The sequence below is a fragment of the Arvicanthis niloticus genome, chromosome 17 (assembly GCF_011762505.2).
Source record: "Arvicanthis niloticus isolate mArvNil1 chromosome 17, mArvNil1.pat.X, whole genome shotgun sequence".
NCBI classification, from domain to species: Eukaryota; Metazoa; Chordata; class Mammalia; order Rodentia; family Muridae; genus Arvicanthis; species Arvicanthis niloticus.
Window position 1 is genome coordinate 23,664,286 of NC_047674.1, and position 20,414 is coordinate 23,684,699.

Consider the following 20,414-nt stretch of genomic DNA (forward strand, 5'->3'; position numbering starts at 1 on the left):
TGCAACCAATAAATAAATAAATGTATGTTTGAATATTTCTTCAAAAGTTAAAAAATAAATTTCTGGTTTTAACTTTGTTTTATGGTGAGGGCATTCTGTATGTTTAATCTTTGCTTCTACCCACTTAATAATTGATCTACTGTGGAATTGCATTTTGTTCATATGCACTTAACAATTCAGATTTATAGATATGTATATCTAAATTCATTAATTCATGTGTTTCAATAATGCACCATGGCTTGAGATTCTTTCTAACCTTACAAGGTTTAACATATGTTTGATGTTACAAACCTGTTTAGGCTAGAGTTAATGAGAGTTGTATTGGTCTGTGGAAGATGTTGGAATTAAATACTTGTATTGGAAATAAATACTGGTTGGCAGCATAATACTCATTTTTTGTCCTCTTGGGTTGCTTCCTTGTCCCTCATAGCAACCAAACTCTGTCGTTGGTTGGCTCCCTTATTATGAAATCTGCGTGCACATACCATCCAACACATCTTCCTCTATACTTGAATTCATTTCTTAGTTACATATAGCAAATACTGTGCAGATGTTCCAAAAGGTATTTATTCTGTGTTTGGGGAATGATGACACGGATGAGAGGCATGTACATTTTTAGTAGAACACAGGCATTTTCTCACAAATATTTTTGATTCTTTGTTACTTGAGGTGTGGGACACATAGATATGAAGGTCCAACTGTGTAATTTCAAAGAATTATACAGACTTGGGATACATCTACATTACTTCTTCATTCTGAAGTTATAAACATAGAAGAAATCTGTCTTTTGGCAAATATTCTTTTCATTGAGCTAATGGTAAAGCAGGAAACTAACTAGAAAAGGTGGTAGCAAGCTTGTAGATTAGGAAAGTGGTCTTTTGTTACGATTGAACTAAGAAGACATTTCAGATATGAGGGAACTTCATGAAAATCTTAGCTTGTTAAAGTGACTGATAGTTGATATGCTCTTCTAAATACCAAGCACTGTATTATTTGTGAGGAAGAACACTAAAAGGAGAAGCATTTGGCCACCATGGAGGCATTTAGATTTTAGTGGAAGAAGCAATAAATAAATAGGTAGTGTAGACAGGTAGCAGTGAGTAGTAGGAAGAAAGGTGAAGCAGAGGTTAAAGAAGTAGAGAGATAGAAATAGAATGTATATAGAAAGAGAGTGCATATAGAGAGACAGAAGTAGTATCTGTAGAGAGATTATATTGAAATATTACAGGTAGGAAAGGGAGGGAGAAAGGGGTTGGGGAACACTGGGGTAAAATTTGGGTAGAAGAAAGTGAAGTAAGGCCATGTGATTTGAGTGACAGTGGCCAAGCATGGTTGTTACTAGAGGTTTATACCTTTTGTGCTTGGAGAGTTAAGTACCTTAGTATATTGTTCTTATTTCAATCCTTCAAGAGGATACTATTTTATATGTCAAGAAACCAAGGTCCATAGGTGAAATAACTTTTCCAGAGTCTCGGAGTTCATCAGTGGCCTAGCATTGACAGCGCTCAGGCAGCTTGATTCCATCTTACTGATCTTGAGCTTCATAGCTGGGGAAGGGTATTAGTACATTTCATGAGCATGGTAGTCTGGGGCTAAGAATAAAGCCTTTTGGTTGTAAGGGTTTGGGATTTTATTTTCTGTTAAGCTACTGGGTATTTTGAAATGCCTAGGAAGTTGCTTTTGATCTAAAATTCAGGAGAGAAATCTGAAATAAATGAGCACATTTGACAGTCTGCTCTGTGTAGGTTATAGATTAAACTTTTGGCTGGCTCGTAACAATTTGATTTAAAGCTAAGGATTCTACTTGATTACTTTATTGAACAAATGTATGTGCATGTATTTTTCTGAGTGTTTATGTGCATAAATGAACTAATGAACTCTTCTGTTAATAGGTGCGGGAAGATGTACTAAATTCATTGAATAACAACTTTCTTCAAACACTAAATCAAGCTTGGAATGATCATCAAACAGCTATGGTGATGATTAGAGACATACTAATGTATATGGTAAGTAGAGTTTTTCTTGTTTTTCTTTAAAAAGTCCAACATTTAAAAACAATGATTTTCTCCATGTGCAGTCACCAAAGGCAGATGCTGATGTGGATGTCAGGAAGTGCATGCTGACAAGAACCTGATATAGCTGTCTCCTTAGAGGTCTGCCAGAGTCTGACATACTCAGAGGCAGATGCACACAGCTAACCACTGATCTGTTCAGGGGGTTCCCAGTGGAGGAGTTAGAAGACTGAAGGAGCCGAAAGGGTTTGCAGGCCCCATGAGGAGAGCAACAATACCAACCAACCAGAACTCCCCAGGGTCTAAACCACCAGCCTGGGAGCACAAAGGGAGGGACCCATGACTTCATCTGTATATGTAGGGGAGGATGGCCTTGTGGGGCATAGGTGGGAGAGGAGATCTTTGGTCCCATGAAGGCTGAACACCAAGTGGAGGGGAATTCGAGGGTGGGGAGGTGGGAGTGGGTGGGTAGGTGGGGACACATCCTCATAGAAGCATGAGGAGGGGGGATGGAATAGGAGGTTCCTGTGTGGTGGGGGGAATGAGGTAAGGGGATAAAATCTGAAAAGTAAATATAATATCCAATTTTAAAAAAAAATAAAACAATTATTTTCTTTCAGTTTTAGTTTGGGTGCTGCCTAGATTTTTGTTGAAGGTACTTTGGGGTTGTGTTTCTTTCTTTGTTTTTTTTTTTTTTTTAAGGACTGTTTTACATAGGAGTGTTTTGCCTGCATGCTTGTATATGTGCCATGTGCGCAGTGCCCATAGAGATCAGAAAACATTGTTTCTATTCCCAGGAACTAGAGTTACAGGTGGTTGTGAGCTACCATGTAGGCAGTAGGAACTGAAACTCGGGTCCTCAGCAAGAGCAACAAGTACTCTTTACCACTGAACATCTCTCCAGGTCCTGGCTTTTGACTTTTTAAGTAAAAATACTTCCTTTGTAAAGGCTACCCTCGACCTGTGTCAGTCAGCTCTTAATCAGGTGCATTCATTTAACATAAGAATAAAACACTGAAAAGGCATGTCTTAAAAAATTGTTTGGTTGGTCTGGAGAGGTGAGACATCTCAGTGGTAAAACACTTGGCAAGCAAGCAAGAGAGCTGGGTTTGAATCCCAGGACCCATACCAATGTTGAGTGTGGTGGCTCATCTGTATTTACAACTTTGAAAGGTGGAGTTAGGATTCCTCAGAGTAATCTAACTAGCTACATTATATTGGCAAATTCTGGGTTTGGTTGAGAGACCTTTCCCCCAAAAGAATGCGGGAAAAGAACTGGACCTCCACAGGCGTATGCACCTGTGTTAACCAGGTTTAGGCATGCATATGAAAACAATGTTTTTGTAATATTTAGCACTGTGTTTCAAAATAAAAAGTATTTTTAAAAGCCTTTTAGTACTTCTTCCTGAGGTAAAGGTAGTTAAATGACAATGTGAGTTGAAAGCCAAATCTTCTAAGTTTATAAAACCTAACTATAAATATTTTCAATGACAAAAATGTCATATAATAGAAAGTTTCTCATAGTTATAGTTTTCATAGCTGCTGTCCATCTCTTTTGTAAGTACTTGCAGTGTGTTTCTACAGTTCGTCTTGTTTAAGTCTTGTTGCGCTTTATTGGTGTTGCTGTTTTTCATTTTTATCAGTCAAAAAAATGATCTTTAGAAAAATGGCTTGGGAAACCTTGGATTTCCCTCCCGCCCTCCCTTCCAGGTTTCTCTTTGTAGCCTTACTGTACTGTACTGGAACTCACTCTGTAGACCAGGATGGCTCAAATTCAGAGATCCACCTAACTGTGCCTCCCAAGGGTTCAGGTTAAAGCTATGCACCCAGCCTGAGATTTTTATTCTCAATTTAAAAATACTTGTAAGCTTACAGAATAAACCTAAATTATTTCACTTTATTGTGTCACTATAAAATTAGTAAGTCTCATGACTTGTTATTCATGTTTTTTGTTTCTCTGCTTATGTGCACGTATGTCTTAACTTTGCTTTGCCTGCATATGTTTGTCCACCATGTGCATGCAGTGCCTATGGAAGCCAGAAAAAAGCATTGAATCCTGTGGAACAAAAACTACAGTTGTAAACAGTGTGGTGCTGTAAATTGAACCTATGTCCTCTGAAAAACAGCCAGTGCTCATGACCACAAAGCTCTAGCCTTTTTTGTCAGTGTTTATGTTGGAGAATTGGACATAATGATTTTAGTTTAACACTTTAATTTACTCTCTTTAGTTTTATTTTCAGTTCTTCAGGTACAATATGAGAAGAAAAGCTTGTCCTAGTTTACTTCACTTAATAGAATAGAGCAATTTGGAAAGTATTTTCAATGAGAACAAGCAAGTAGAGTTTTGTTTGTTTGTTCTGCTAAATGAGTTCAGGCAAGCCTTTACCCCTAATTTTGTGAGGACTCATAGTGGCAAAAAGGGAGAGGCCACTTTATTTTTCAGGGATGAAATAAAAAGTAACCACTTTCTGAGCATTGCATTCTGTCGGGTTATGGGCTCAGTTTGTGTTAACAATTTAAAGATAAATGGGATAGCATGGGAAGACAAATGTCTGACATTCAAGTGTGAAGGAAGCTGGCTACTCTTGTCCTCTTTGCAGTTTTAATGAGTGAGCCTTTAAATTCAGTACCAGCTATCAAATACAAGTATACAACCACCAGGAGTTAGAATTTTATTATCCATTGTCCCTTAATAAACTTTTAAATTTATGTTTACTCAATTTTAAAAATTGTTTCATTTCTGTTTTCAAAAATAATGACATCCCAAGGCTTGTGTACCGACTCTAGTTCTTACATGACTATGTCAAACAGTAAGTTCATGCCAAATGTTGCTCATTCTAGAGTTAAAAATTATGATTGGGTACTGTGGGGTTTAGACAAACTGTTTATTGTAGAGTGTGGCCTAGCAATAAACGCAGTTAAAATGAACTAATATTGATTCTTCTTATCCCTTAATGCTTTTGGTAATCCATATGGTAACACAATACTGGATGAATCCAGTGACGTACCCTACCATTTCAGATGCTCTACTAGATGGCTTAGTGTTAGCATTTGTCCACTGTCACAGACCTTCTGGCAACCCTCTATCTTGCCTGGCTTTTAGACTCCTTTTCTCTGGTTGGACGTTCTCCTGATTATTATTGTTCATCAATCTTCAGCTCTGTCCTCTGGCTTCCTTCCTGGAAAAGGTCTTACTATCTCCCTCTCAGAAAAGGGAAGGGATCAGGTAGGACCTGTGTGTGATTCATTCTCTCTCTCTCTCTCTCTCTCTCTCTCTCTCTCTCTCTCTCTCTCTCTCTCTCTCCCTCCCTCCCTCCCTCCCTCCCTCCCCCCCTTTTCCTTGCTTCCTTTCTTTTCTTTCCTTTCTTTTCTTTTCCTTTCCTTTCCCCTCCCACCCTCCCTTTCTTCTTTCCTTCCTTCTCTCTCTCCCGCCCCCCCCCTCCCTCCCTTCCTTTTTTTCTTTTCTTTTTTTCACCTGTATTAATGCTAGAAGACATCTTCTGTCACAGGCCAGTTTTTTTTAACCTGTGTTAGGGATCATATCCACTACTACTTAATCTATACCTTTAAGTGTTTTGTGTTTATTGATCTCGTAAATGTTAGACATGTTCAGGTCATGAATGCTTGGGATAAAATTCAACTAAATTTTTCTGATGGACCACCATCTTCTAGGGTTGGTTTTGTTTTGGGTTTTTTGCTTGTTTATTTGTTTTGTTTCTCGGTATAGCCACCCTGGCTGTCCTAGATCCTGCTTTGTAGACTAGGCTTGCCTCATACTTACAGAGCTCCACCTGCTGCTGCCTCCCAAGCTCTAGGAGGCTTGCATTACTACTGCCCAGCTCCCAGGGTTTCTTTTCTTTCTTTCAGGTAAATGTCAGATTAACAAATGTTGAAAGTTGTTCTCTCTGTTTTTATATACACTCTAAACAAATCCCAGTAGAGCATCTCCCTCAGTTTTTGTTCTATTTCATCTTTACTGGGGTCACTATGGAGAAGTTATACATCTGGATACAGAGTGCACTGCTAATCCTCCTCCCTTGTTACTTTTCAGCAGCATATGGCACAGCCGGGTGCACTTTTCTTTTAATATATTGGTCCCTGGTTACTGTGACAAAGCGCTGTGCCTCCAACCTTCTGCTTCTTCCTTCTCAGCTACTGCTTCTCTTCCACTTCCTCCTTTTCCTCCTCTTCAGTAAATGAAGGTATCTTTGGACTTTTTGATTTTTCTTCTACTTATCCTTACAACCATTTATGGTTTTTTACACAGTTCTCAAATTGTATATATAACTATTGTCAGAGATTTGGCTAACACTGTCTGTTTAGATGGAAGGCACCTCAAACTTGGCGTTTCCAAGTGAGCTTGTAATTGTCGTTCAAGTTGCCTATGTCTTCCCTTGTTGGAATCTGATTTTTTATGTTCCTTATCTATTGGCCAAGATCAATCTTCTTCCCCCTTTTTTTTAATTAGTGTAACTAGTCTTAAAAGTAGGTGTTTATGTGTGTATGCATACACACACGTACTAGTCTTAAGCACCACTAGATATTTCTCTGTTCTGCTTTACATACTTCCCAGATGAATTTTTATTGTTGTTGTTGTTTTCCTTACAAAAAAGAAAAAAGAAATCATACCACTTAAATTTTCTGTTGTTTTCCTTACAAAAAAGAAGAAAGAAATCATACCACTTAAATTTTCTTATCCTTAGTTTTGAAAGGTTTTAAAAACTGCCCTTGTTCTGATTAAACATTTTGAAATTTTTTGTCAAAGCTGGGGTGGAATTAGTGGTGACCCACCTATGATCTCTAGACTTGGAAGGCAGAGTCAAGAGAATCAGGATTTTAAGGTCATCTTCGGCCACAGAGTGAGTTAGCATCCTGTCTCAAGGAAAATGAACAGTTCTTACTAGTGTTCTGATGGGTTTTGCTCTGTACGTTAGAAGTGTGCTCCTTTTGTACTCAGAACTGTTCTTTAACAACATTCACAGTATCTTGTCACTTACTGAAATTTGGAGCTAATAATTAGTATGAAAATTACTTGTAAAAAGAATTTTGGTCATGTGACTTGCAGGTCTGAAAACCCAGTTCCTAAGTAGAGATTGGGGGTAGGCTGCTGCCTCACTCAGTGTGGAAATTACAGTCAGAGCATTGATTCAGTCTGGTAGTTCATAGTGAGATGGTGAGATTTCATGTCCTTACTTAAAATGCTGTATAATTTTCAACTTAGGCATTGTTTATTTCTAAAATTTTTTATTTAATATGTGGAGTCACTAAAAGCAAACCTTCAAAAATGTGGATTATTGTCCTAACTATTGTATGCTTATCTGCGAGACTGAATTGAGGACAGGGGCAATGCCTATACAATAATTTTGTGTCATAACACCTAGCCCATCTCCTTGTGCAAGCTAGATATATGAAAGCAGTATAGTATATGATCTTTTTGAATTGACTGCCTTTTCAAAATACTTATTAGATCTTACTTTAAATTCAGAGGGAATTATCTTCACATTCCATGAGCCTTTATATCCTTTATTTTCCTGTCTCAAACTTTTTAAATACATGTGCTATTCTGTTTTTAATTTAAAATATATCAGAAATGACATTTAAAACTAAGAAAAATGTATATGTGTAGTATACATTGAAGTAAAGTAATTTTTGAAATACTAGTATATGTACTCTTTTATATTTTTACTGAATCTTTGAGAATTTCATACAGTGTATTTTGACCATATTCTTTAATTCCTCCGGAATCCTCTCTGACCTTCCTAACAACCCAACTTCATTGTTCTCTGTGTATCAAGTCCAGTTTGTATTGACCAACTACTTGTGGGTCTGAGTAGTTGTAGATATACCAGGTATTAGTGTCATTAAAAATGACTTGAATTTTCCTCTCTTAGCAGGATTCAAATGCCAATAGCTCTTCAGTTACAGATGGGACTTCATGCCTACATCCCCTCCTCCAGTCTGAGATTTTATGTGGTTTAGTTTATTCAGGTCTTGTGCATACTGTCACATTTGTTATGCATCTTCGTTGTATCTACAAAACAGTTTTCTTGAAGTGATCCACTACCTCTGGCTCTTAAAGTCCTTCTACCCCACTTTCACATGGATCCTTCAGACTTTTGGGGAGATGTGAGATTTACATTACCTGTTTGGCTGTTGAAGGCATTAGAGTTTGTAACTGCTTTATTTAAATTCACTTTTTCATTTTTCCTGGGTTTTTTAAAAGATTTTTTTTTTTTTTGCCTGTATGTATATATGTGTACCTGCTTGTTGCCTTTGGAGGTCAGAAAGAGGGATATCAGGTCACCTGTAACTGGAGTTAACAATTGGTTGTGATCCATCATCATGTGGATGCTGGGACCCAAACTCTGGTCTTCTGTAATGAGCAAGTACACTTAAGTACTGAGCTTTCTCTCTACCGTTGTTAGGTTTATTGTTTCCTTATGTGTAGCTTTTAAGATAGTTTGGAGGAAGTTTCATTTTCAGTTTGGATTATCCAGAAAACTAGTGATTGGGAAAAGATTTGTAGTTTTTTGAAACAGAATCTCATATTATCCAGGTTGGCCTCAGACTTACTGTGTAATAGAAGATGACCATTACCCTCCTTGTCACCTCCTGGGTTCTGGAATTGCATGAGTGTGTCATCATGTCTGTGATAGTGAGACAGAAACCTAAAGTTTTTGTGCATGGTAGGCAGGTACTCTACCAACTGAACTATATTTATTCCTAGCCATATTTGAGTGTTTTATAGACTAATGTTGTATTTAATAGTTTGTTAGTTCACCTGGTTTATTTTCTGTATACTATAGAAATAAATAACAAAGGAGAATTTTTATAAATGTTCTATAGGCTGCCTTTAGCAACCCGAGTTAACATTAAAGGAGTAGAAAGCCATTTCTATAGGGGGATTGGAGAGGTGGGTAGAGGTACATACCACCAATGCTTGGCTAGAGCATGGGCTTTTTTCCTCTTACTAACAGTATGCCATCCCTATATAACATGTTTAACATGACCTCTTAAAGGTATACCAGAGTATCGTGAGAAAAAAACAAAGCACATAAGGGATCAGGGAGTAGATAAAGGAATTAACAAGAAAGTAAAATCACACTAATGTGCTCAGAAACCATAGCCAGTAATACCAGCCAGTGAAAACTGGGAGCATGGGAAGGTGTTGATAGAATTTCCCAGATGACTTTGCCTTATCCTCCAAGGAACAGAAGGGGTTTGGCTCACATGGATCACAGTTACCTTCCTTTATACTTTGCCTGAACCTCACTAGAGTATTCAGAACTGACTTTTGTATATCTTTTAATTTTTTAAAAATTTTTCACATATTTTGATCATATTCTTACTCCCACATCCTACCCACCTAACTTCATGTTCTCTTGTTGACCGCACTTTCTCACTTAAAAATAAAATCAAAACAAATAAGAAAATCAGTAAGACAAAAAACAATTAACAAAATAAAAAATGCACAAAAACCACTGGAGTACATTTTATATTGGGTGTGGGGCCTGTCCTGGAGTGTGGTTGATGTACCCAATAACTCCTTTGGAGAAGACTGATTTCCCTTTCCCAGCAGGTACCAGTTACAAATGGTTGTCTAAGGGTGGAGCTTTGTGTCCACTTCTCTTCTCAGTTCAGGGCTGAGATTCTGTATGGTTCGGACCTGTGTGCAGGGCTTGTGCTTAGAGCACAACTTTACTGATGAAGTACATGGAATAAAGCTTACTTTGGAGTGAAGTGCTGCCAGTGCTTGTGGAAAGTTTGAAGCAGTGAGAAAATGCTTAATGATGATTAAGAGAGTCTTAGCTTTAGTTTCTGCTTTGCTACTATTTCACTTATTTAATGCTCTGGGTGATCCTGTTTTTCCATATCTACAAAAAAAGATTTATTGTATAAGAGCTCTGGTGCTTTCTGGGAGTCAGAGAACTCAGTGCATGGTTGGAATTTCTGGATCCTGTCTAGAAATGGGCATGCGTGTGTTCATGTACCTCACAAGATTTGCTTTTTTTATTTGTGTGGCAGTGAGCATGAAGCCGTCTGTAGAATCTGGTAAGGGTATGTTGGTTAGAGCATTAGAATTTTCGGGCTCTTTCAGCTCTAAAGCTTTGAACTATTTTAGTACTGAAAGGCAACGGTAAAATATAATGTGTGGGGAATAGTGAAAAGGAACAAAACTGGGAGTGTTGATATTGGTATTAAGTGGATCACAATTTAGGAACTCTTAAAGTAGATTGATAGCAACCTGGTGTAACAACACATCTCAGTGATAAGTAGATAAGTAATCTACTTAATGATAGCTGACAACACGTCATAGTCCATGGTGTGGGCCAGACACTATTTTAAACACTTTTATCAGTTAGTCTTCACAATATATGTTTTATTATTGTTTTTAGGTAGTTATTATATTAAAAGTACTTAAGCAATAAAAATAAAATACTTCCCTGAGTATATGACAGTAAATATCTCTTATTACATAGCTCTTTCTATCCACTACTTTATATATCTAGCTCACAAGCTGAATATTAAGTTGTCTCCTTTTTATGAATAAAGAAATGTAAGGTATAGTAATTAAGAATTGGGGTTAGAGAGATTGATTAAGCAAGATTATTCCTATCTATATAGCTAGAGTAAGGAGATGATTCCAAGTCTTTTTTCACTCCATGCCTGTGGTCTTCATGACTTTGCTGTTTCATCTTGGAGTATTAGTTATATTATAGTCAATCATACAAGCCAAGCCACCTGTCTAGTAGAATTAGTGGTAAACTCAAAGTTGAACTGTTTGTGCTGTGACAACAGATTCAATAATGACTAGCTATTTCCTTCTCAATCAGCAGTTTTCTAACGTAGAAATTCTTCTAAACAGTTAATCCTGGTTTCCCATACCTAATTTGGCAATGATGACTAGATCTGTGAAAACATTGAAAATGGTTTTTTGTTTGTTTTTTGGGTTTTTTTTTTGTTTTTTTGCTTTATATGTTGAAAATAATAGTAAAAGTTTCACTCTGAAGAAGTCAGTTTCCAAGATCAGTTATCAGTAGTTCTTAAAACCATCGTGGGAATACTTAGAAGCTCTGAAGCCTGGCAGTTATGCCATCCACTGACAAATCATAAGCCTATGCAAATTTAAATTGGGGGGGGGTGTTCTTGTTTTTTGTTTGTTTGTTTTTAGGAGTGGCCAGCTTTAATTATCAACTTGACACAACCCAGAATCAACTAGAAAGAATCTCATTAAGGGGTCTTGAGTCTACCTGTGAACATGTACGTTGGGGATTGTCTTAATTAAGTTAATTGATAATGGGCAGATCCAGCCCAGTATGTGGGGTACTATTTTTTTCTAACTAGGGGGTCTTGAATGAAATTTTTAAGAATGAAAGCATTTCAGTCAGGTAAATGACATGCATGCATTCATTTCTCTCTGTTCTCAGTTGTGGATGTTATAGGACTAGTTTGAAGTTCCTGCATTGACTTCCTCACAATGACTGTAACCTGGATTTGCAAGTTTAAATAAATTTTAATAACTTTTCTACCTACGTTGCTTTTCATAAGAGTATTTTATCACAGCAGCAGAAATAAAATTAGAACATGTGTGTAACGTAAAAGTAATCAAGTGTTTTTGATAATGTTTTTCGACTTAGAATTGTAGATGGAATTGTAGATGGAGTATTGTATGTTAGATGCTTGTTTGGTCAGGTTTCTTGACCCAGTATCTCATCTTTCATATCCTTACCCCAGTTTTTGACAGTTTATTTTGCCAGTTGCTGAGAAATATCTATTTCCTTTTAACTGAGTAGCTTGAGGTTTCGTTACAAAGCAAATATAAAGTTAAGATTTCTTTTGTCTTCTTCTTGAAATGTCTTTAGCTTTTATAGAATTGCTTGTGATTTCCAGTAATAAATTTTGCTGTGTGTATGAGAGGGGTGGGGGGGTAGAGATTTCTTTTCAGCTATTTTAAAGTGTATCCTTGACATTCTTAAGTTTTTGGTTTTTTGAAGTCACTTTCTGAGTAAGGTAAGAGATTATGAAACACTGGCTTCCTGGGTTGTGTCACAGTCCCCCTTCTTGACCCCTTTCACCTCCCACCCCGGTTACAACATTCTAATCTGATTTATTTGTTGTTTTGTGTTGAGGGAGGGCAGCGTTAATAGTTGTGGATTGACCTCTGGTATTGTGTGAAAAACTAGAGGCAATGGATTAGAGGCAATGGATGATACCGTCTTCTAAAGAAGGTTTAATTTTCTTTTAGTAGGTTGACAAATAGGAAAGCATCATCTAGTGGAAACTACTTTAAGATATTATTAGTGTTAGCATGTTTTAACATGTTTTTACATATTTAGCCTCCCCCACCCCAGGCTATAGTTTTGTGCACAGTGGCTGTAGCCCCTTTAAGATTTCAACTAAAATCCTGAGGTATTAGCCATGCTGTTTTCCATATAGTCATACTTGACCTGTTGGACTACATGTCTGCCAGTTAGCATCTTAGTGCTGTGTTCTCTTTATTCTGTTGTGTTTTGGATTTTGTTTTATTTTATTGTTATATTTTCTCCATGGCTTAATTCTGGAAATCTGACTGGGCTAAGAGGAAATACTGAAAAGACACAGACCCAGTTGTAGAAAAGCTCAGATGGAATGGGTCTTGTGCTCCAAGGGAGACCCACCACCCGTGGCCATCCGGAAACTCAGAACTTATTTTTTCTCTTGAGTGGAGAAGGCAAGTTTATAGTATTCAGCTGAATGAGAAGGCAGGTGGTTTAGCTAATCTCATCTTGGTAGGAGGTTCTTGTAGGGGAGTAGTCTCAGGCTGTAGTCATCCTAAAGCAGAAAGCTGTAGTTGATAGCTCTGTGTTCACACTAGAGCCAAAGGAAGGCTTTGCCAATTCCCATGGGTCTGAAATGTTGGGGGTCCTTAATATGGCTAGGTTCATGTCAGCATTTTACTCAAGTAACCATCTCGTGATTAACAGTTTGGTTGTCTTTCTTTCCTCTTTAGAACCTTTGCCTGTTGTATAGCCAGCCCCCATGTACTAATCTCTGACATTGTGCCTGACTACTGAGGGGATACTAAGTTACAGTAATACATATTTAACTGTACTTGTCTCTCTTAGCCCTTTAAGTCCAGGTTGTGGTGATGATTTTAAACACTGGTCTGTGTGTATGTGTGTGGTGGTGTAGATTTTTAAGATTATGGTAAATAACTCCCTGTAGAATTCTTACAAAACTGGAACTCTTTTTCAACATCTTCCCCAGTCCCCAATTCTGTTCTTTGCATCTATGATTTTGACTGCTGTGGGTACCACATGTAAGTGGAGCAATACAGGATTTGTTCTTCTCCACTTAGCACATGCTTTTCCATGTTGTGAAATATGCCTGTTTCCTTTCTAAGTCTGAATAATACTCCATTTTATGTATAAACCACATTTTGTTTGTCCCACTCATTTATCATTGCACATTTTAATTACGTTTAGAGCTTGTGAAAATTGCTGCTGTGAACATTGTCCCTCCAGCTCTGCTTTCTGTATTTTGGGTGTGTCCCAAGAAATATGACTGCTCAGTCATAAGCTAACTCTGGCTTTCATTTTTGACAAACTTGGATGCTGTTTTCCACATCTCCTACACTGCAGTGCTAAGAGTTCAGCCCACTTACAAACAGTAAGTGCTGACCACCACTTACTGTTTGTGGTTTATTTGTTGCTCTTGTTTTGTTATGTTGTTGGGTGTTTATTTTATTTATTTAGGTTTTTGGAACAGTGATTCTTTGTGTAGTCTTGGCTGTCCTGGAACTTTTTATAGAGCAAGAGATCTGCCTGCCTCTGCTTCCTGAGTGTTGGGATTCATGGCATGGCTTTGTTTTTTTATTTTAGGAGTGAAGTTGTTATTTTTAAATTTGAAGGCAAAGTAGTAGCTTTGGCAGTTCTTTCTATTGTTGTCAATATTGCAAATGGATGACATTTGTGATAGATGTTTACAGATAAGGAAACAGACATGAAGGTCATAATTAAGTGTTAGAAATAGGACTGATTGAAAGAAATGTTTCATGCTTCTTGAATCAGTTCTTTTTTTGTGTGCCTGCAAGTGTGTCTGTGCCCATATTTGTACAGTGCCTTTCAAGGTCAGAAGAGGGCATTGGATTCCCAAGACTGGAGTTACAGATCACTGTGTGGTGCTGAGAATTGTGCCTGGATTCTCCGGAAGAGCAGCAAATGCTCTGACACACTGAATCATCACTCTAACTCACTGATTTATGCCACATGTCTTCTGAACTCCATGAGTCTAACAGAGATTATTTCCTTGAGTTCTTCTTCTGCTCATTGATTATAAAATTTCATCGTGGGGAACAGTGTATTTTAGTTTATCTTGTATTTTCATAGGTGATTCCTAAGTGAAAATTACAAGATTTTTTTCTTTCAACAACTAGAATGTTATTTATTAAAATTTCACAGCCTTGAAAAAGATTTTGAGCCCACTGTACAGTGTTTGAAACCGTGACTGAGCTTAAGGCATCCAAATAGGTGCTTTTCACTCAGTTTATCAGTAGGTAGTACTGTGTATTCACCCAGTAAGTGTACAGCTTACTGCTGTATACCTGGTAACCTTTGTAAAAAAAATGAAATCAGAGTTACATTGAGGAAATACTAAGTTCGTTTTGTAAACTGACTTTTTTTTTCTGATTCTGTAGAAAAATTTACTTGGTGCTTTGGCTTTTTATTGTTGTTTCTATCTTTGTTGTGGTAAGTCCTTTTTAACCTATATCTGTTTCATGGCTTCAAAGGAACCTTGTTTGAAAACACTTCTATTACTTTTTGATAAATGACATTGTCTTGTGATTAAGCCTATCAAGGCAGGTTCAAACATGTTCTGACAGACTAGCTACATAGAGCTTAGTGGGGGGCATTTTGTTGTTGTTGGAGTATGGGTGTATGCTACCACCCTCAGCACCTGTTTAATCTTGAAAGCAAACATTGTTCAAAACAAACACTAGATAGGAATGGTAGAACTTAAACTTTCCTCCTTTTGCACACTGATTACTTCATGAGCCTTGGAGACATGTGCCATGGCTTCTCTGTAGCATGGTTTTTCATACCATTTCTTGAGTAATGAAATCATTTGGCATACTTACAGAGGTATTTCTTGACTCTGTTTAGGTTAAATTTCCTAAAAACTACTTTGGCATAGTGGGTTTTTGAACCTCTAGACATGCTTTTGTTTCTGAGTTGGGTGTGTTAGTGCTTTTGAACCATCAGGAGGGAAAGGATAAACTTTGCTAAAATGGTTAAAGTTTTAATATCTGTGGCCTTGTAGAGCCAAGTACATGCTTAACTCTATCTATTGGAGATAATAAGGACCCCTAGGCCTTAATTAGATATTGGAGGAAGGAATTTGATATGGAGATCACCTGGTTAAGGCTATAGCTAGACTGTATTTCTCTATCCCAATTCCTACATTGGTATTTTAAAACAAGTAGTGCTTTTCTTAAAAATTGTTGTCTAGTTTATAGCTGTTCTTAGCAAGGACTGAAAAGTTGTAAAATACTGTATTATAGATGTGTTTACAAGTTGGTTTATGAAGTGAACCACTCTAAAGTCAGTAGCAAGAATCTGACTCCTTACCCAGTTCTGTGAAAGGACAGGCATGAGATGGTACCCATTTTTTGATTTCCCCATTTGTGCTTGGGCAAGAAACAACTACTATGAGAGAAATACAAATAAATTTAAAATGTGGTTGGTTATCTCTATCGTGTTGATGAAATGCATACTCTTTTATTGAACTTTCAGATATTTTTCACAATATTTTATCTTTAAAATGCCTGAATTTGGGGTTTTAAAGGGCAAGTCAAAAGCAGGCTATTTTATTTGCAGTCTTTGCAGTAGATAGTTACTAGTATTGGACTTTAAACATAACTGCATTTGGTCTAATCGTGAGAATACAATATTTAAAATTAGTCCTTAATGAATTTATTGTCTGTCTTTGGCGATGATTTTTTTAAATTAAGCCCCGGTTTCTTTTGAGAATAGTAAAGGGTCTTTCTAAATTAACAATGAAACATCTGCAATTTAAGTGATTAAAGCTACATTTATTACGGTATTATATAAAATCAACAATGTAGTTTTAACAAAGGGGAGATTGCAACTGCAGTAAGTTGTGAAAGTGTTCTTGTCTACCTCCAGGCCAAATTCCTTCTCAGTGCTCATAAACAGTAAACAAAATACTTGACATTGCCACTCAGCAGATATTTCAGTGTTTCTCATCTTACTGTCTACTATTTTGCTTGAAGAACCTGTTTAAAACATGCCTTTCATACATGCAGCCTTTGCCTTACTTGATGGTAATTAGCCATATATGTCAAGCATTTGCTATAAAAGATTATTACTAATTTTATATAGCTATACTTAAGTTTCTTAGGTGTTCTTTATACTTTCATTGGCTCTTTGCTGTATTTCCTTATTATATTTGTTTAATGTTCCATAGGCTTATCATGTAGCTGACACAAAAGACTTTTTGCAATTACCAGTACTTTCCATTTTAGCTGTATAGTAGACAAAAGTTTTTTAAAATTAGTTTTATTAACCATGGTAAATTGTAAAGATTTAGCTTTATATAACTGGAGAAGTACTAGAAATTTCCAAAGTGTTTAAAACTATTTTTATTATAGGTTGTGAAGATTATTTTATATATGCAATAATTTTGCTTAACATTTTGTTTTAACTGCAGGACCGTGTATATGTACAACAGAATAATGTAGAAAATGTCTACAATTTGGGGTTAATAATTTTTCGAGATCAAGTTGTACGGTATGGGTGTATTCGGGATCATCTTCGGCAAACTTTATTGGATATGATTGCCAGAGAGCGGAAAGGAGAAGTTGTAGACAGGTACATCATTTATCTTTACATTTGGTTTTGGGTTTTCATCTTTATATCATAAGAACTGGTTGATGTCATAATTTCATTAAAATGATAAGAAACATGAGTGTTCAGTACTTACTGAAATCTTGAAAGGCTTTCGCTATCTTTTTTGGTTCCCTAGAATTTAAGGGCACCATTTTAAGCTTATTTATTTTAATAAATTAGTTTTCCATTTTGGTTTTTCTTGCTTTCATTTGTTTTTGCTATGTCAGTTTAGTCTTTTTTTTTCCTTTAAGAGCTCTTGTTGAATTTTCTACCCCTTCCTCTTATTTTTTATGTTTCGTTGTTTTAGCACTACTTAGAGTTGAACCTAGGACTTGGCACGTGTCCTGCAGGTGTAAATCTGCAGTCTGCCTCATTGTATCGTAGAAGCATGGTCTCATGTGTTATGCAGACCAGTGTTGAACCTTTGAATCCAAGTCTTTCCTCAGTCTCCCAACTAGCCTAAACTCATTCATATATATATATATGTATGTGTGTGTATATATATATATATGTATATGTATATATATATATATATCTCAAACACACACTGTTGTGCCCTGTAGACTTTTTGTCTAACTTTGACTCTCATTTTTGTAGAAAAAAATATTGTGGCCTAAAATACCTCAGAACTACTTCTAAGTCCTACAGTATCAATTTTCTTGACATGACAGTACCATTTTTGTGATGTTGCTGCTATAGTGGCTTGAAACATCAGGAACAGTAAGCTAGTAAAGTTCTTACTGATTGAGCTTAGTGTCTAATCAGAATTGCTCAAAAGCCATTTATTGAAAAATCTTGTATTGCCTTGGTATTAGGTGTAGGTTCTTATTCTGACTCACTGAATTACCTGTCCACCTTTTCCCCTCCAGTCACATCCATTAACTACCTCTGTATTTTTTTAAGGAAATAAAAAGTTTATTTACATTAAGCATACTTTCTTTAAATTTTTTATGATAAACTAAGGATAATACTTGATAAATCACTGTATAGTTAAGATAGAATTTCTGATTAAAATTATTCCATTTCCATATTTTATAAATGAGTTTCTTATAGAAGATAAAAAGTCACTTTGATAAAAGCTAAATGTTATAAAGGTATTTCAACTTTTGTATAATTTACATGTCTTTAATATATTTGATTATCAAGTAATTAAACTTTTTTCGACAGAGGAGCAATAAGAAATGCTTGCCAGATGTTAATGATTTTAGGTCTTGAAGGAAGATCAGTCTATGAGGAAGATTTTGAGGCTCCCTTTTTGGAAATGTCTGCAGAATTTTTTCAGGTAATCTGTGGCTGTATAGATAAATGCTCTTTTATGATGATCATAACATGATTCAATGTAGTTACTTAATCTGAACATTTGACCTGTTTTGAAAAGAACTCATTGGAGAGAGGATACTACAAAAAATACTCTTCAGAACCCCTACTTTGTGTTCTGACACACTAATGAGGTGCTCATTAATAATAATTGAAAATTTTCCACTTTAAAATTATGTTAAAAAACACAAGCTTAGAAAAGACTTTATTATATTTATCCAATTGCTGTAAATTTCACATCACAAATAAAATCTCTCTGTAGGCTTTTTAGCTATTAGTTACTAATACAATAAATATTAGCAATATGTGTGATCCATATGGCATATTTTCCTAAATTAAAGGTTACTACTAGGAAAATTAAAAGCTGTCTTCAGCAAGTAAAATTGTTTTAAAACATCACAGTGTCCCAAACCAATTAAACTCTAAAAGTGAGGTCATACTAGAACAAATTAATAATGAATTATGGTAATAACAGTACTGACAATGTAAGAATAACTGTAAGAATGGCCAGGTACATCTTTCCTTAATCATTAGCTGTTTTACAGAGGAAATATAGTGGTACCCAACTACAACAGTAAGTTTTTATTCTGATAGTATGATTTTAAAAATAAATCAATATAAAATTATTAACTTGGAAGTTCAGTAATTCATTCATACGAGTCGTTAGATGTGTAGAGCTTGATAATTCACCCCAAAACAGATGGAGTTGCTGCTTTCTTCCAGCCATTAGAAAGCTCTTTGTGACTGCACAGGAGAGACTAGGTCATGCTTTATGAGTATAATGTTAGAAGCAGTGCTTATTTTTAAATCATGTACTAGCTGATTTTAGTGCTAGTTTCTTTCGTCTCCAAAATAAATATGCTGTAGTTACATGCATATTACAGGTATACTTAGAAACACCACAGTGTTTGTTGTGAATGGAGATGGTCTCGCCAAGATTTTTGTTCAGTGTGTTAGTCTGTTCTTAGAAACTTGATTTTAAAAATGAAAACTACTTTTGCTAGGTAGAGAGTGTTACTTATTTCTTTGTATATCATGTTTTATTATATAATTCTTAGATGTATGGATTAATGCTGCTATCAGGTTAAAATCTATTGAGATGACATTAAGTAACTGAAACTGATAAGGACAAAGTAGACAAGATTCATAATTATTTAAAAGTTATTTTTCTCAAATTGAGTATATGTGTTTTTTAAGCTGTGGAGTAGAGTAGCCGGAGAATTTAGTAATGATGGTGTGTCGGCAAAGCTTATGACAGTGAATCTTTCCAGGTACAGTTTTACAATAATAGCGGAAGAAGCTCCCCTCCTGACTTAGGTCAAATGCTTGAATTTGTAGTATATTAGTAGATCTTTAAAACAGTGCTTAAAGATAATGTGTTAATTTAGTTTTATGTAAATAAAAGCTTTGAAGACTAATTTAGACTAAACAAATCTGTATAAGAAACTGCATGAAATGTCTTTAGCTGTTAAACTACTTGGTATGTTTCATTGTAAATGCTATAGAAACCCTGTTAGAATAGAAGCATTTTTTTATTAAGTTTTTTAAAAATCTTAATTACAGATGGAAAGCCAGAAATTTTTAGCAGAAAACAGTGCTTCGGTATATATAAAGAAAGTAGAAGCTAGGATTAATGAGGAAATAGAGCGGGTGATGCACTGCCTTGACAAATCCACAGAAGAGCCTATTGTGAAGGTGGTGGAGAGGGAACTCATTTCCAAGCACATGAAGACTATTGTAGAAATGGAAAATTCTGGGCTAGTACATATGCTGAAAAATGGAAAGACAGAAGGTAAGTGTTATCAATTAAAAACAATTCTAACTTAGGAATGTCAATTTTTCAAAAGCTATGTTTTATAGTAATAACTTACCCTAGTTAGCACTGGGGTGGGGCTAAAGCTTTTCATTGTATTATTCGTGAAAATGATACATATCTAGTTATTCAGTTACATTTTTCCCGTTTAATCATTTCATATTTGCAGAAGATTAAGTTTAATGTTTAATCATAGGCCATTAGGTTCCTCATGCACTCCTATACTTTCTTTAAATACAAATGAGTTTCAGTGCTTTCTAGTCTCACATTTTACAAGGTTGGAGCATTTATGTATGCTTATGCATACACTTGTGTTCCATATAAGAGTATTTAGAACAACTAGACAAGTAGTAAAAAAAAAAAAAAAAGTTAGCATTTTTTTGA

At 35.9% G+C, this 20,414-nt stretch overlaps 1 protein-coding gene across 4 annotated transcripts in view; it reads left to right on the forward strand.

The window, feature by feature from the left end:
* Positions 1–20,414, forward strand: part of Cul3 (cullin 3) — a 77,713-nt gene that overhangs the window by 35,517 nt on the left and 21,782 nt on the right. For all 4 annotated transcript variants that reach the window (XM_034521266.2, XM_034521268.3, XM_076914940.1 and 1 more), the window contains exons 3-6: positions 1,893–2,006; positions 16,722–16,882; positions 18,068–18,182; positions 19,781–20,009. In XM_034521266.2, coding sequence (XP_034377157.1) covers positions 1,893–2,006; positions 16,722–16,882; positions 18,068–18,182; positions 19,781–20,009 — 619 coding nt within the window. The remainder of the gene's footprint in view (positions 1–1,892; positions 2,007–16,721; positions 16,883–18,067; positions 18,183–19,780; positions 20,010–20,414) is intronic.